General features: G+C 40.9%; 1 protein-coding gene across 1 annotated transcript in view; it reads left to right on the forward strand.

Moving 5' to 3' along the window:
- The window catches only part of CSNK2A1 (casein kinase 2 alpha 1), a 57,703-nt gene extending 53,081 nt beyond the window's left edge, over positions 1-4,622 (forward strand). The window contains exon 13 of the mRNA XM_012755020.2: positions 1,659-4,622. Coding sequence (XP_012610474.1) covers positions 1,659-1,774 — 116 coding nt within the window. The 3' untranslated portion in view covers positions 1,775-4,622. The remainder of the gene's footprint in view (positions 1-1,658) is intronic.
- The last annotated feature ends 9,850 nt before the right edge of the window (positions 4,623-14,472 follow it).

Below are 14,472 nucleotides of genomic sequence, written 5' to 3' on the forward strand. Positions count from 1 at the left end.
AACATCTTTCATTAGGAAACTGGTTAAATCAGTTATGGGATATCCATTCAATGGTATATGATGCAGCTAGAGAAAAGAATGAATAAGTGTTTCTGTTAGAGCTCTAACTCCAAGATACTAGTGTGAAATGATAAAAGCAAGATGCAGAGCCATGTCCAAGAACAGGAGTGGGCAAGAATGTATAATGATGTTCTTCACACTTGATCTTAGCCAAAAGGCCAAGAAGCAATATTTAGTCTTGTTCTTATATATGATGCTTATATGTATATTCTTATAAAATTGTATTCATGCATATGCATAAAATATCTGAAGGAATAATATATAGAGAATAAATATAGAAGGAAATACTCCCAAAATTGTGCCATAGTTAGCCAAGCAACAGGATGTGGGAGATTTTTCACTGTATATTCCTTTGAACCTTTTGTATTTTGAGCCATGTGTGATATATTACCTGTTTTTTTAATATAATGTGTGTGTTTGTGTGTGTTTTATTTATATATAGTTATAAATAAAACATTTTGAAAATAAAGAATTGGCTGATTGAAGGAAGCTAAGAGGTAATTCTGGTAATTAGGTGGAAGAAACCAAATGGAAATAAATTCTAAAACTCAATTTTGGCTTATATGGAAGGTGCTCCTTTCTGCCACTCAAATTGACTTTTAGTAATTTTTTTTTTTTTTTTTTTTTTTTTTTAAGAGATGGGATCTCACTCTGTCACATAGGCTGGAGTACAGTGGTACCATCATAGCTTACTGCAGCCTTGAACTCCTGGGCTCAAGCAGTCCTCCTACCTCAGCCTCCTACATAGCTGCTACCACACCTGGCTTAACTTTTAGTAATTTTGAAAGCTGTCAGCTATCAAGGCAGCATGATACAACAGCAATGAGTTTTGACTGCAGACCTGTGCTATTCATTATAGTAATGACTAGCTACATGTAGCTATTTAATTAAAATTGAATAAAATTAAAACTTCAGTTCCTTAATTGCACTAGTCATATTTCAAATGCTCAGTTGGCACATATAGCCGGCTAATGGCCATGATGTTGGACAGCTCTGCCCTAGATAGGCCTGGGTTGAAATCCAAGCATAATCACCACTTACTAGCCTTGGACAAACTGCTTAAACTCTCCAAGCCTAGGTTTCTTTACCTGTCTCCTAAATGCATTAGGACTTGGCATTTTAACATTGAATTAGTAAGGATTAGACTTGAAGAATGTGTAAAAATCTGGCCAAGACCAGGTGCAGTGGCTTACACCTGTAATCCTAGTATTTTGGGAGACCAAGGCGGGAGGATCACTTGACACCAGGAGTTCGAGACCAGCAAGACCATGTCTCTTCAAAAAAGGGGGAAAAAATTAGGTGGGCATGGTGGTATGCACCTGTAGTCCCAGCTACTTACAAGACTGAGACAGGAGGACCACTTGGGTCCAGAAATTTGAGATTACAGTGAGTTAAGATGATGCCACTGCACTCTAGCCTAGGCAACAGAGTGAGACCCTATCTCCAAAAGAAATAAATAACAACAGTCTGGCTAAGAGGAAGCCTTTGATAAAAAAAAATTATCATTGTGTTACTTTTGTGGCAAGTACTATGGAAAACTGGTAACTAAGATTGCCATGGTTGGTGTCTCTGGCTCACTGTCAGCTGTTTTCTTTCAGGGATTTCTTCAGTGCCAACCCCTTCACCCCTTGGACCTCTGGCAGGCTCGCCAGTGATTGCTTCTGCCAACCCCCTTGGGATGCCTGTTCCAGCTGCCGCTGGTGCTCAGCAGTAATGGCCCCGTCTGTCTCCTGATGCCTGACCAGAGGTGGGGGAGTCCACCCCTCTCCTTGATGCAGCTTGCGCCTGGCGGGGAGGGGTGAAACACTTCAGAAGCACCGTGTCTGAACCGTTGCTTGTGGATTTATAGTAGTTCAGTCATAAAAAAATTATAATAGGCTGATTTTCTTTTTTCTTTTCTTCTTTTTTTTTTTTTTTAACTCGAACTTTTCATAACTCAGGGGATTCCCTGAAAAATTACCTGCAGGTGGAATATTTCACGGACAAATTTTTTTCTCCCCTTCCAAATTTAGTTCCTCATCACTAAAGAACAAAGATAAACCAGCCTCAATCCTGGCTACTGTGTTTGGGTGGAGATTTCTTCCCATTTTCACCATTGCTCCTCCAGCATCCCACACTTTGGGGGGTTTGTATCTCATGCTCTTCTCCAGAGATTACAAAAATGTAGCTTCTCAAGGGAGGTGGGAAAGAAGGAGGCAGGAAGAAAGGAAGGGAGGACCCAATCTACAGAGCAGTGTACTTACTGCTAGTCACTTATTATTTTACAGAAGTGCTTCAGTGGGGTTATCCTGGTGACTCTAGTGGAAGCGTGTTTTAGTTACATTGAGATGTTGAAAATCTACCCAAAATCCAGACAGATCCTAAAACCTCTGTTCAGTATGAATCATGTCTTAACAACCTATCCCTAAACCCACTCACTTATGATTTTAGTTTTAGTTTAGTTTAAAATTTTGATACCTTCCCTCCTAGGCTCCTTACCTTGGTCTTTTCCCCTTTCATCTCCCAACATGCTGTGCTCCATAGCTTGTGTGAGGGGGAGGCAAAGTCTTTTTCTATTGTCTTTGACTTGGCCACTTTGAATTCAGTTAGTTACTGGGCATAACTTACTGCTTTTTACAAAAGAAACAAATATTGTCTATGTAGATTTCATGCTAGCAAATCTAAGCTAATGGGAGATGTGGCCACATTGAGTTCCATTTTAAGTTTTCTACCTTCTTTTCCTCCTACCTTCCCCTTCCCTCACATACCATCCAGTGAGAAGACCTACTCCTCAGTCTTGTAAATGTATCTGAGAGGTAGGAGCAGAGCCACTATCTCCAGTGAAACTGAAATGGTAGACCTGTAATCGTGGGACAATTATATCTCTTGTTACAGCCCTGCCACCCCTTGCTGTGTGTATATATATAATACTTTGTCCTTCATATGTGAAAGATCCAAGTGTTGGAATTCTTTGGTGTAAATAAACGTTTGGTTTTATTTATCAAGGTTAGATTTAAGTTCCCTGTGTAAAGGTCTCGCTGGGTGGGTGTCTCATGTTCACATCTGAGGGGCCTGCAGCCCTGTACCGTGGAGGCTTCCCAAGGCCCCCATTTTTATACACCCCTCGTTCGACCCCTGGTATCGGGCAGGGCAGAGAGGCCTTAAAAAAGCACCACAAGCCAAAGCGTCTCTGGGGATTAAGGATCCTTTGCCATAAAACTCATTTTGTGTCTCAGCAGTGCAGGGATTGGGGATGGAAAAAGTCGCCAGTTTTTGTGTGTTTGTGTGTGTGTGTAAAGTGGACTTTCCACTGTAATCCAACCACCTAAGTTTATCAGGTGCTTCACTGAGGAAGCCTAGTTTTTTAAGCACAATAGCAAAACCATCAGCTCTGTATTTTCTCCTGTTATTTCATTACAGTAGCTGCTTGTGGGGACTAGGAAAAATTCTTCCAACATATTTTAAAGCCTAACGTCTTTGTTCCCCAATCTCCTACCTTTATAGATTCACAAGCCTTTCTCACTTGGGCATCATAGGTAAACATGATTGTTTGGGGAGTTAAACTTAATGAATTTATCTAACTTTGTAACCCATCTTGGCTTTAGTAACTTTATCAAGGTGGTGGCTTTAGTGCATATAATGGTAAACTTTAGAGGAAGCTAAAGCCTCCTTTTATAACACTTCTCAACCATAGGGAGTGCTGAAGGGAAAACATTCTGACTGTAGCAGGGTGATTTTCTTCCTTGTGGCCACTTACGGTGGATATTTATTGTACTTGACCCTTTTGTGCCCTAGAATGCTGTGAGGGTTACCATGTTGAATTTGTGCAGAAGCTAAAAGCACCAGATGTGCCCGAGATGCAATTTGTGATTACGTTTGCGCTGGATTGTGATTTGAACAGGACACTTACAACTAATGAATTCTTCCTTTTGAGGTGGGGAGGAGGGTTATAAATCAAGACTTCATATCCTACCCTTCCTTGTAGCTCAGAAATCTAGGTGTAGCTGAGGCTGATGTGGAGAGTTGCAGACAGCTGGACCTCCTTACACCCATCAGACCTTGCAAGAAATCAAAAGTGAATGCAGAGGACTCTAAAGTGCCACCCAAGAGCCTTTTAAAAATAAATTTTAAAATGCTACTTAAAGAGTCACTGCAGAAGCATAGATGGAGAACAGAAGACCCAATTGGGTGGGTGGGGGGCAAGGGTTTACAGAGTAACAACTTCTGTGTTGTTGTGAATTACCTCATCTGTATACCTTGTATTGGGACACTTTATTTCTCAGCACTACCTGTGTCTGCATTGCTTAGATAGCAGGAAATGAAATGGCCAATATAAAACAGTTGTGTTGGCAATTACTCTGAAAAGTTTTTAAAGTATTTTTTAACTTTGTTTGAAGTGCCCCCCCCCCTTTTCTTTTTTAAGTTTGAAGTCAGAAGTTCCTACTCCCACCCCTTGATTTATTGGTTGTAACTGTATTGTAATTGGTATAACTAAAACATAACTGTGCTGGGAAGAAGTTGTGCCATGAAGGTCTTTAATTTTTTTTAAATAAAAACATTTAAATAAATGAAATGTCCCTGCAGCCTGAGCAATATGCTTCTCCAACCGACGCCGCGTGTGATAGATGGCTTAGTTTTCATGTGTTTTGAATTTAATAATTGGGTTGATGAAGATGTTAAGTGGGATGGATTAAGACTGGTTGAGGAGCACTGAAGTCTGAGAGTTTTTGATATCAAGGTAGTGAAGAGAGCATGTTGTTGCTGAATAAAGACTGATTTCATTCCTACTCTTCTCGTGCAGTTGGCTACTAGGCAAATAACTTCTAAATCAGTTTCATCTGTAAAATGGAGTCACTGCTTTGGGATTAAATGAGAGGGTATGTCCAGTGTTTAGCACCTCTTAGGCTCTTGATAAACCAAATTCCCCTAGCCTGCTGGTGTGGAGGATTAGTCCTTGGTCCTGACATTCAGTAATTCACAGTACAATCTCTGGCAAAGGCCCTTTTCTCCTCAGGACTTCTGTGTGTGTGTAAGCAGGGGGGAACTGAGAGAGGTGTCTTCTGAGGTCTTTTTCAGCTCTAACATTGATTTAGACAGTTTGAGTGTTACTTGAAAAGTACATGGGAACAGCTTATTGTAGCAGGAAAGACTAATGTTTAGTGAATAGCAGTAAGCCCTGGTGGAAGGTGAGTCTTAGATAATACTCCCAAGTCCTTGAGGCAGTTTGCAAAGGCTTGAGGCCTGGACTGAGGGTATGTTGGTGAGCTTGTGGAAACATTTTTGGCAACATTGATAAAACCATCAAAAAAGGCTGGTAAAAGAAGGAAAACAGTTTAATGACTTACCAACACCAGATAAGTAAAGCCTATAAAAGTAGACTTAAATTGCCATTTATTCATTCTCATTTAACCACAGGGAGTGGTTGAAACCAGAGAAAATGCTAGTATCCCAAATTTCTAGTTTACCATAAATTTTCACTACATACAATTATATGGCACCAATATGTTGGGGTTGAGAAGTGTGGTATAGAAACAAGGAACCATCATCGTGTAATATCTTGTGTTTGAAATGTCTGTGCAACTTACATGAGACAGGAGGATTAAACTGTTAAGAGAGAGGGATTGTCAGAGAAAGGAATATATTTTCTAAAGTAGATCCTCAGGGTATAGCTAATCACTGTAGTCCTAAAGTAGTAGAGAAAATAGGAGATTGGTTGACAGATTTGGGAATTTTAATTTCCTCTCAGTCTTTAAATTGAATCTTTGCTTCACCTGTTGTTAAGTGAATTTATAATTGGAACTGACCGTTTAAGCATCTCTTGAAAAATCTAGTTTTGTCCAACCAGCAGATTCTCTCCAAAGATCAGAATTAGGTTTGAATAGTTGTTTCTTAATTATGAGTCCTTGCCTACCTCCTTGCTGGTCATTTTCTTCTCTCTTGTGCCCAGCTATGGCTGATCAGAGATGACATACATGCTAGAGAGGCTGTGTTCCTAAGGGCCTTTTCCTGGTAGAGGAGAAAGTTAACCAAAAGGCTTTGAAGTAAATAGTCCTCAGTTCCCTTCTCAAAACATGGGTCTTTACCATGGTCCTGACTCTTGCTCCATCCATCTAAAGTCTAACCTCTTCTGTTTCCTCCACTGCCATCACTACCCTTGCCATTCTTTTTGCCTCACAACACCTGAAATTTTATTGTATTACTTTGTTTGTCTGTTGTCTGTCTCCCCACTTGCCTACAAACTCCCTGATGACTTTGCATGTCTTATGCAATCCTCATAAAAACTTTTTTTAAAAAGTGGGTCCATTATCCACTTTAAAGAGGATTGAATGGAATAGCACAAAGAAAATGCTTAGCGCCATATGTGGCTTGTAATAGATGCTATTTTGTTGGTTTTTTTTTTTCTTTTTGGGGGGGAGGTGTGTTTTAACAAGTGGTTTAAATTATTGTAAAACTTTTTAGACATGTACCAAGTTATAAAGAAAGCTATTATATACCCATAAACCTACTACCTATGTTAAATCTCTATTACCAGTGCAGATGAAGCCCCCTTTTGCCCTTTCCTTTGATATCAGAGTTGGATCAAGTGTTGATTTCTACTCCAAATTATGCAGTTGTTCAGATTATGTACAGAAAAAGGATGCTACATCTACAGGGATGTTATAGATATTTGCATTTGACAAATTTCTGACAATTTTCCAGCAGATGGCAGTAAAGGGTCTTTACTATTAATAGGAAAAAAATCTAAGCACTCAAAAGTGACAGGTTTTGGATGGATGCAAGTCAAGTTTCTAATTTGCAAGAAGGCCAGCGTTGCCTTGTTCCTACCAACTTCCACTCTTCCCCTCCAAGATTCTATCACTCTATCTCCTTTGAATTTTTAAAATTCTGTACTGAAAGCCAAATATTTTTGCACTGTAGCAAATTACAAACTGGATTTGTATCCCTGCAGCCATAATCACTAGAGATTCTTATTAACCTCAATGTAAGAAACCCTTCCCCAGGTATCTCCAGATGGAAGCTTACTGGATGCATTTCTTAGAGCAGTTCCTGAGGGTATTGAGTATTTCTGAATTAGCTCACTCTTGCATCAGCTGCTTTGACAAGAGTTTTCTTGGCTCCTCTAATGGGAAAAGGAAAGAAAAGTAGCAGCTGCTAAGTGGCTTCCTGATCCCACCCTGTGAGTCAGTGTCAACGGTATTGGTAAACATTTGTAGTCATACCTGGAAAGGGAGGACCTTGCTTCTGTATGTTGAACAGTTCTAGGAACTCCATGGTGAATTTCGTATGAAAAAGCTTACATACCCTCAGCTCTTTACAACCTGATGTATACCTCATTCTGTTCCCCACTCACTGGGGACTTATCCAAGGTTCCTTACCTGCCCGTGCTGACTGGTCTTTACACAGTTCGTTTCTATGTAAGATAATCTTCAATTCAACAAATAATTGTTGATGTCCATGAGCCTGGCCCTATGCTAAACATTGAGAGATTGAGAGATGAAATGCAAGGCCCTATGCTAAACATTGAGGGATGAAATGCAAAGCCCATGGGAAAATGTATGTTGTTAAATAGAAAAATGAGAAAATTATGTATGTGGAATAATTAAAAAAAAAAAAACTAAGAAAAATGCAGATTTCCAATCAACCATGGTAGACTCAGCTAACTCATGTAGATATCTACCTCTTGTTTCAAATACCTGGGGGTGCTGACCAAAATAACATAATTTACTTTGAAGTAAATCATTTCAGAGAAAAATGCAAATTCCTGGCGGCAGAAAGGAAGACAGAATTTATCCTGAAGGTAAGTCAGTATTGATATCACAATGGCCTTCAAGTCACCAGGCCTGGATATAGATGGGCCTCAGAGGGTAGGGGCTAGGGTTTTAATGCCCCAAGGTAGATAAGAGACAGACTCAGGCCCTTTTAAGGTAGAAGCTGAAACAATGCCCTGGCACTTGAAAGTCTGCATCCAGGGTGGAAAAAATATTAGGTGTAGTTGTCTCTGGGAAATGGTGTTAAAGATGTCACAGAAAAACTCACTAGGAAGGAGCCCTGAATTTGAGAAGGGAGGATGGTCAGGGAAGTCCTCAGAGAAGGAGCTGCCTGAGCTGGCTACAGAGAGGCCCAGCCTTAGCAAGTTTGATCTGCCACACTTGGGATCAGAACCCTGTGTCCTGGCTCAGTTCTGCTTCCTGGGCTGTTTTTGCACAGCTATGCTGCCAGAAATTGCTGTCCAGGTTTTTAGCCAGTCATTCCAAATAAACTTTTTCTTTCTTTTTCTTGCTTTTGCTCTCACTCTATCTAATCTTATCCTCACACAGATCTCTAGGTCAACTGTAGTTTAGCTGATCTAGATTGTTCAGCCAAGCAGTAGTTCTTCAGGTTGAGGGTCAGCTAGTCTAAGCACCTCCATGAGAATTGGACTCAGGTTTGCTCAGTGTGGTTCTTTCCAGATTCCATGATGAAGCTGCAGCAGCTGCCCAGGGCATACTCTTCCGTGGAGGATCACTGAAACACAAAAGGCCAAATGAAATCACACAAGTACATTTCAAGCCTCTGCTTATGTCACAGGTCCTATAATTCCATTGGCCAAAGCAAGTCACATAGCCAAGCCCAACATCAGTGGGGCAGGCAGAATGTACTTCCCACATTCTGAGAACTTTATGAAGTTATATGGCAAAAGGTATGTATGTATGTATAGTTTAATTACAGGGGAAGTGAAGAATCAAAACCAACAATAATGCAGTCAACTATACTGTATCTCAGAGTGGAAGGCCCCATGTATGACATCTATGTGTATATATGCATGAAAAAGATTACACAAACTCTAAACTGGTTATTCCTGAGGAGTAAGAATTGTGGGTAATTTTATCCTTTTTTATTATCTGTAAATTATAAATGAGTTAATCAGGGAGAATTCTTGTTTTCAAGCAACAGAAATCAAGAATCAGGCTTTGAGGCTACATGACCAGAAACACAAAATCCCACTGCACACAGCTAGGGACTAGCAATGTTCTGTTTATCTGGTTTATGGTTACATGTGTGTTTTCTCTATAATTATTTGTTAAACTGTATATTGATGTTTGGGGCACTTCTCAGTATATTTGTTAGAGCTCAAATGTTTAAAAGTTTAAAAAATACAAGGAAAACTAAGCAGACTAAAACAAACCAAAAAGTAATTATTAACTCCAGGGGAAGAGAAGAAGTTTTGAAAGAAAGGAAAACTAAGTATCATACTACTGGCTCAGTTGTAATTAGAATTTACATAGTCATAATGGAAATATTGAATATCGATCTAACCAAGATTACAGTGTAATTATAATGAAAGGATGGGTGATGGGAAGTGTGGGCTTATGTGGTACTATTGGTAATAGGACAAGTGGTTTAAGAGCTCAAAGCCCACATCTCTTATAATGGGAAATAATGCCTAAAATTGAAAAATCAACCAGTAGTACTATATACATGTTATTTTTAGATCTTTTTATTATTGTTGCACTATTTACTTTTATAATCATTTATGTATTACTCTGGTTAAAAAGTAAACTAAATTTTAATAAATGGATATTTATCTTGAACGTATCCACTTCCTCCCTTTCCAGTTGTCAAATCCCTCATCTAGGCCACCATCCTCTCATGCCTGGGTTATCACAGCAGATAACTGGTCTTACTCTTCTCTCTCGATTCCTGATTCATCCTACACCAACAACCAGAGAATTCCTTCAAAAACATGAAGCTCATCTCAGTCCCTTACTTAAAGGCTTGCTTAAAAGCCTTTCAAAGACTTGATTACAGACAATGTTGTTTCCCATCATTCATTCCTCCCTTCCCATTTGTTGACAGAGCCCAAATTTGAGAGACACGAGATGGAAGAGAAGGCATGAGCACTGGTTATCTGGTGTAAACACAAGCAAACATTAGTGAGAAAGTGGGCCACAGAAATTGCAGTCTTTTTTTTTTAGACAGAGTCTTGCTTTGTTGCCCAGGCTAGAGTGAGTGCCATGGCATCAGCCTAACTAACTCACAGCAACTTCAAACTCCTGGGCTCAAGCAATCCTGCTGCCTCAACATCCCGAGTAGCTGGGACTACAGGCATGCACCACCATGCCCGGCTAATTTTTTCTATATTAGTTGGCCAATTAATTTCTTTCTATTTATAGTAGAGATGGGGTCTCGCTCTTGCTCAGGCTGGTCTTGAACTCCTGACCTCAAGCAATCAGCCGGCCTTGGCCTCCCAGAGTGCTAGGATTATAGGCGTGAGCCACTGCGCCTGGCCTGCAGTAGTCTTAACCCTTTTCAGAGGTTTTTTTTTTTTTTTTTTTTGCCACAAACTCTACTGGGAGCACACAAAAGATTAGACAAAGTTTTTTCTTATTTTTTTTTTAATCTGAGAGACATGGTCTCGCTCTGTTGCCCAGGCTAGAACATAGTTGCATCATCTTGGCTCACTGTGACCTCAAACTCCTGGACTCAAGTGATCCTCCTGCTTCAGCCTCCTAAGTGGCTGGGACTACAGGTGCTTGCCACCACCACACCCAGCTAGTTTTTTTATTTTGTGTAGAGACGTGGACTCACCATGTTGCTTAGGCTGGTCTTGAACGCCTCACTTCAAGAGAGTCTCCCACCTTGGCCTCCCAAAGTGCTAGAGTTACAGGTTGAACCACTGTGCCCAACCCAAGAAAGTTTTAATAAAGTATCTCTTGTAGTAAAGCTCTGGAAGAAGAAAATAGCAGCTACTATGAAAGGATCACAGTATTCCACCCAGACCCTTCTGCCCTATGTCCTCTACTGAACCAAAAGCCTTAATTTATGGAAGGAAGGGTACCAAACACTGTCACCCTATGGCACTGATGAAACTTCCTTGTATCTGGGGGAATAAAACAAAACTACCCCTGAGTAGGGGCAGGAATACATACTGGGCCCAGAACTCCAGCTGGGGGAATAAGAGCACTAGAGAGGCCACGCCCCCAAAACCAGAGCCACAAAGAGCCTGGCAAAGACTGAGACTTAGAACAACAGAATGCCCTCCTTCTCACCTACCAATGGTAAACTTAAGCTTTCAGTAAAAATAATACTGCTAGGAGAGGGACAAGAGCATGAAAATAAGACCCTGTCTGAGGCACAGCACAAGGAAGATCTAAAGCTGAGGGTGGAGTGCACGTTGAGAGAGGAAAACCCCTTTAGGAAATCAGCCTGCACTCTTAAGTCCAAGATATCATTAGACGAATATGAAGTTTTTGTGCATTGGGGATAACCATAGCAACAATAAACTTCAAGCCTAGCCCAACTTTTAGCTAGATTAACTCAAATCCCCACACCTAAAGGCCTAACAGAAGGAAAGGTGTGCCCATTTCCACACATAGAACCCTTTCCCTTGGCCTCTTCTGTCCTACATAAGATGTCCAATGTTCACCAAAACCTATAACATAAGTCACATACCCAAGAGACAAAGCAATCTTCAGAACCAGGCTCAAGTATAACAGATTTCAGAGCTATCTGATGACAGAATTTAAAATAACATGGTAAAGGGTCTCACAGAAAAAGTAGACAAGATGCAGGATCAAAAGTGTAATCTCAGCAGAGAAATGGAAACTAAGAGAATCAAATGGAAGTACTCAAAATAAGAAACACTAACAGAGATGAAGAATACCTTCAATGGGTACATTACAACTAAGAAAAGAATGTGTGAACTTGAAGATAGATCAACAAGAGTTACCCAAACTAAAACAAGGGGAAGAGGGTGAAGGAAAGAAAAACACCAATATCTAAGAGTTGTGAGACAGTAACATAATGAAATCAAGAGCACTAGAGATGGAATGAATAAAAGTAAAATAATCTTTTTTTAAGTTACCTTAAAAATAACTCAAGTTTAAAATAGGGGTCAGCAAACTTTTTTCTGTAAAGGAGCAGATAAATATTTTAGGTTTGCAGGTCATGTGTGTATTGTAAATCCTAGGTCAATCACTAAAATTAATCTCTTCCACATCTTTCCCACTCTCAGCGCATGTTCAGTGGGGGAGCATGAAACTCTGGCCTAGCCACTAAGCACATGGCATTTCCCTAGCCACAGTGACTGGTTCAGGCCTAGGCAGGTAATTTTTGCTTGGAAATGCGGAGAGAATGGCAATTGCTCTCTCTATTTCATGGGATAAGACTAGAAAATATGAAGTCTCCAGCTACCAGAGTCATGCTATGACCCCAAGGCTTGTTGGGGAATACATTGAATATGTAAATAGAATGTGCAATGGAGAGAGAAGGGATGCCGAATGGTGAGAACTTCTCAGTTATGTGAGCCAATAAATCCTCTTTTTGTGGGAGCTTGTTTTGGGTGAGATTTTCAGTCACTTGCCATGTAACAAAATAAATTTAGCAGCTTAAAATGACACAAATTAGCTTATCTCAGTTTCTGTGGGTCAGGTGTCCAATTGTGGGCTAGCTGAGTCCTTTGCTCAAGGTCTTATTGCACTGAAATCCAGGTATTAGCCAGGGCTGTGATTTCAACTGAGGCTTGAGTTCCTCTTCCAAGTTCACTCACTGTGGCCAAATTCAGTTCCTTGTGGTATAGGACTGAAGCCATATGCTCCAAGAGGCTTTAAGAACTCAGCCTGATCAGGCCCACCCAGGCCAATCTCCCCTTTGATTACTTCAAAGACAACTGATGAGGGACCTTTATTATATCTGCAAGATCCTTTCATCTTTGCCTTATAACATAACCCAAGCACAATGGTGAAATCCTCTCATATTCAGAAGTACTCTCCACACTTAAGGGGGGAAGTGGCCAACACTGTATACAGGTGTGTACAGTGCATAGCATGAGTGGGAATCATGGGGACCATCTTAGAATTCTGCCTACCACAGAGACCTAGCTGGTCTCCCCATGAATCTCTTCTGGTTTCTGGGATTTTCCATGTTCTAGACTTCTAGATTGTCACGTCTTTTTACCTGGCTTTACAGTTGTGTGGTTACTTGTCTGTCTTCCCGATTAAAAGTTCAGCAACTTAACATCTGCCACTCCGTGTCCCAGCTCAAAGCCTGGCACAGCATTAGTGCTCTATAAGCATTTGTCGTATGTATAAATGGAGCTGATTCTTACACTGGGAGTGCGAATTAATGTAAATGACCTCAAAGACCCTATTTGATGCTAAAATACTGTAATTCTACCCTGCTGGCTTCATCTGGTCCAAATTTGAGTTTGGCTTATGAGGCCCTGCCTGACCGGCCCCTGCACACTTTGTGCCCTCACCTGATGCCAAAGCTCACTTTCTCTTTTACACTCACACCGTGCTGTAGTAACATTAAACCACTTCTAGGCCGGGCGTGGTGGCTCACGCCTATAATCCTAGCACTCTGGGAGGCTGAGGTGGGCAGACTGCTCGAGGTCAGGAGTTCAAAACCAGCCTGAGCAAGACCCCGTCTCTACTAAAAATAGAAATTAATTGATGAACTAAAAATATATACACAAAAAAATTAGCCGGGCATGGTGGCGCATGCCTGTAGTCCCAGCTACTCGGGAGGCTGAGGCAGAAGGATTGCTTGAGCCCAGGAGATTGAGGTTGCTATGAACTAGGCTGATGCTATGGCACTCACTCTAGCCTGGACAACAAAGTGAGACTCTGTCTCAAAAAAAGTAAAAAATTAACAACTTCTAGTTTCTAGTCTATGCTTTGCTTTCTCTTAACTCCACACCAGGACCTGTGCTGTTTTTTCAGCCTAGAATGCTTTCTCACACTGTTGACTTGCCAGGTGTGGTTAGAGAGAGGTGTCCTGGTTCTTTGGCTCCTGCTTAGAAGAATCACAAGCAGGGCTGATGGGATGGAGTGATGACAGAAGCATTTCCACAAGCTGCTTTTATTGCAGAGTGAAAGTAAGTTCCAGAGAGGAACAGGTCTGTCCTCATGCAACCCTGAGTTTAAAGACAGAGTATAGAAAGTATAGTACACTCTCAAGGTCAGTAGAGAGCAGACTGCTCCAATAATGAACGTCACCTCAGGGTTAGGGTCTGTTCTTTATGCTAATCCCTAATAATATGTCAAGATGGGGGTGGAATATTTGTGTCTTTAGGGGGAATTGGGTGGAGATTTTCAGAATCATGTACCCTCCCATTTTCTGTCCTTATATGGCTGTCTCTGGAACTGTCACTAGGGGTTGTCGCTAGGGGGTATGAGTTTTATTATGTTCATGAGGAAAATGTTACCTTTGACCATAAACTCCTACCTTCTGCACATGCTTTGGTGGGTCAAAGTCCCTAACTTCAAGTTCTTGCTGTTGTGGTTTCTTTTCTCTGTTTTTACTGGACCCTACACTTGTCCCTTGACCACATCCTCCTATCACTGGCCCTGCCAGGCACATGTCTGACTGCCTGCCCTGCCACCTGCATACCCTCATCCCTAACAAACTGACTTACTGTAACCATGCGTCTATATAAACCTAGTTGTTACC

Source organism: Microcebus murinus, chromosome 16, assembly GCF_040939455.1.
Source record: "Microcebus murinus isolate Inina chromosome 16, M.murinus_Inina_mat1.0, whole genome shotgun sequence".
NCBI lineage: Eukaryota > Metazoa > Chordata > Mammalia > Primates > Cheirogaleidae > Microcebus > Microcebus murinus.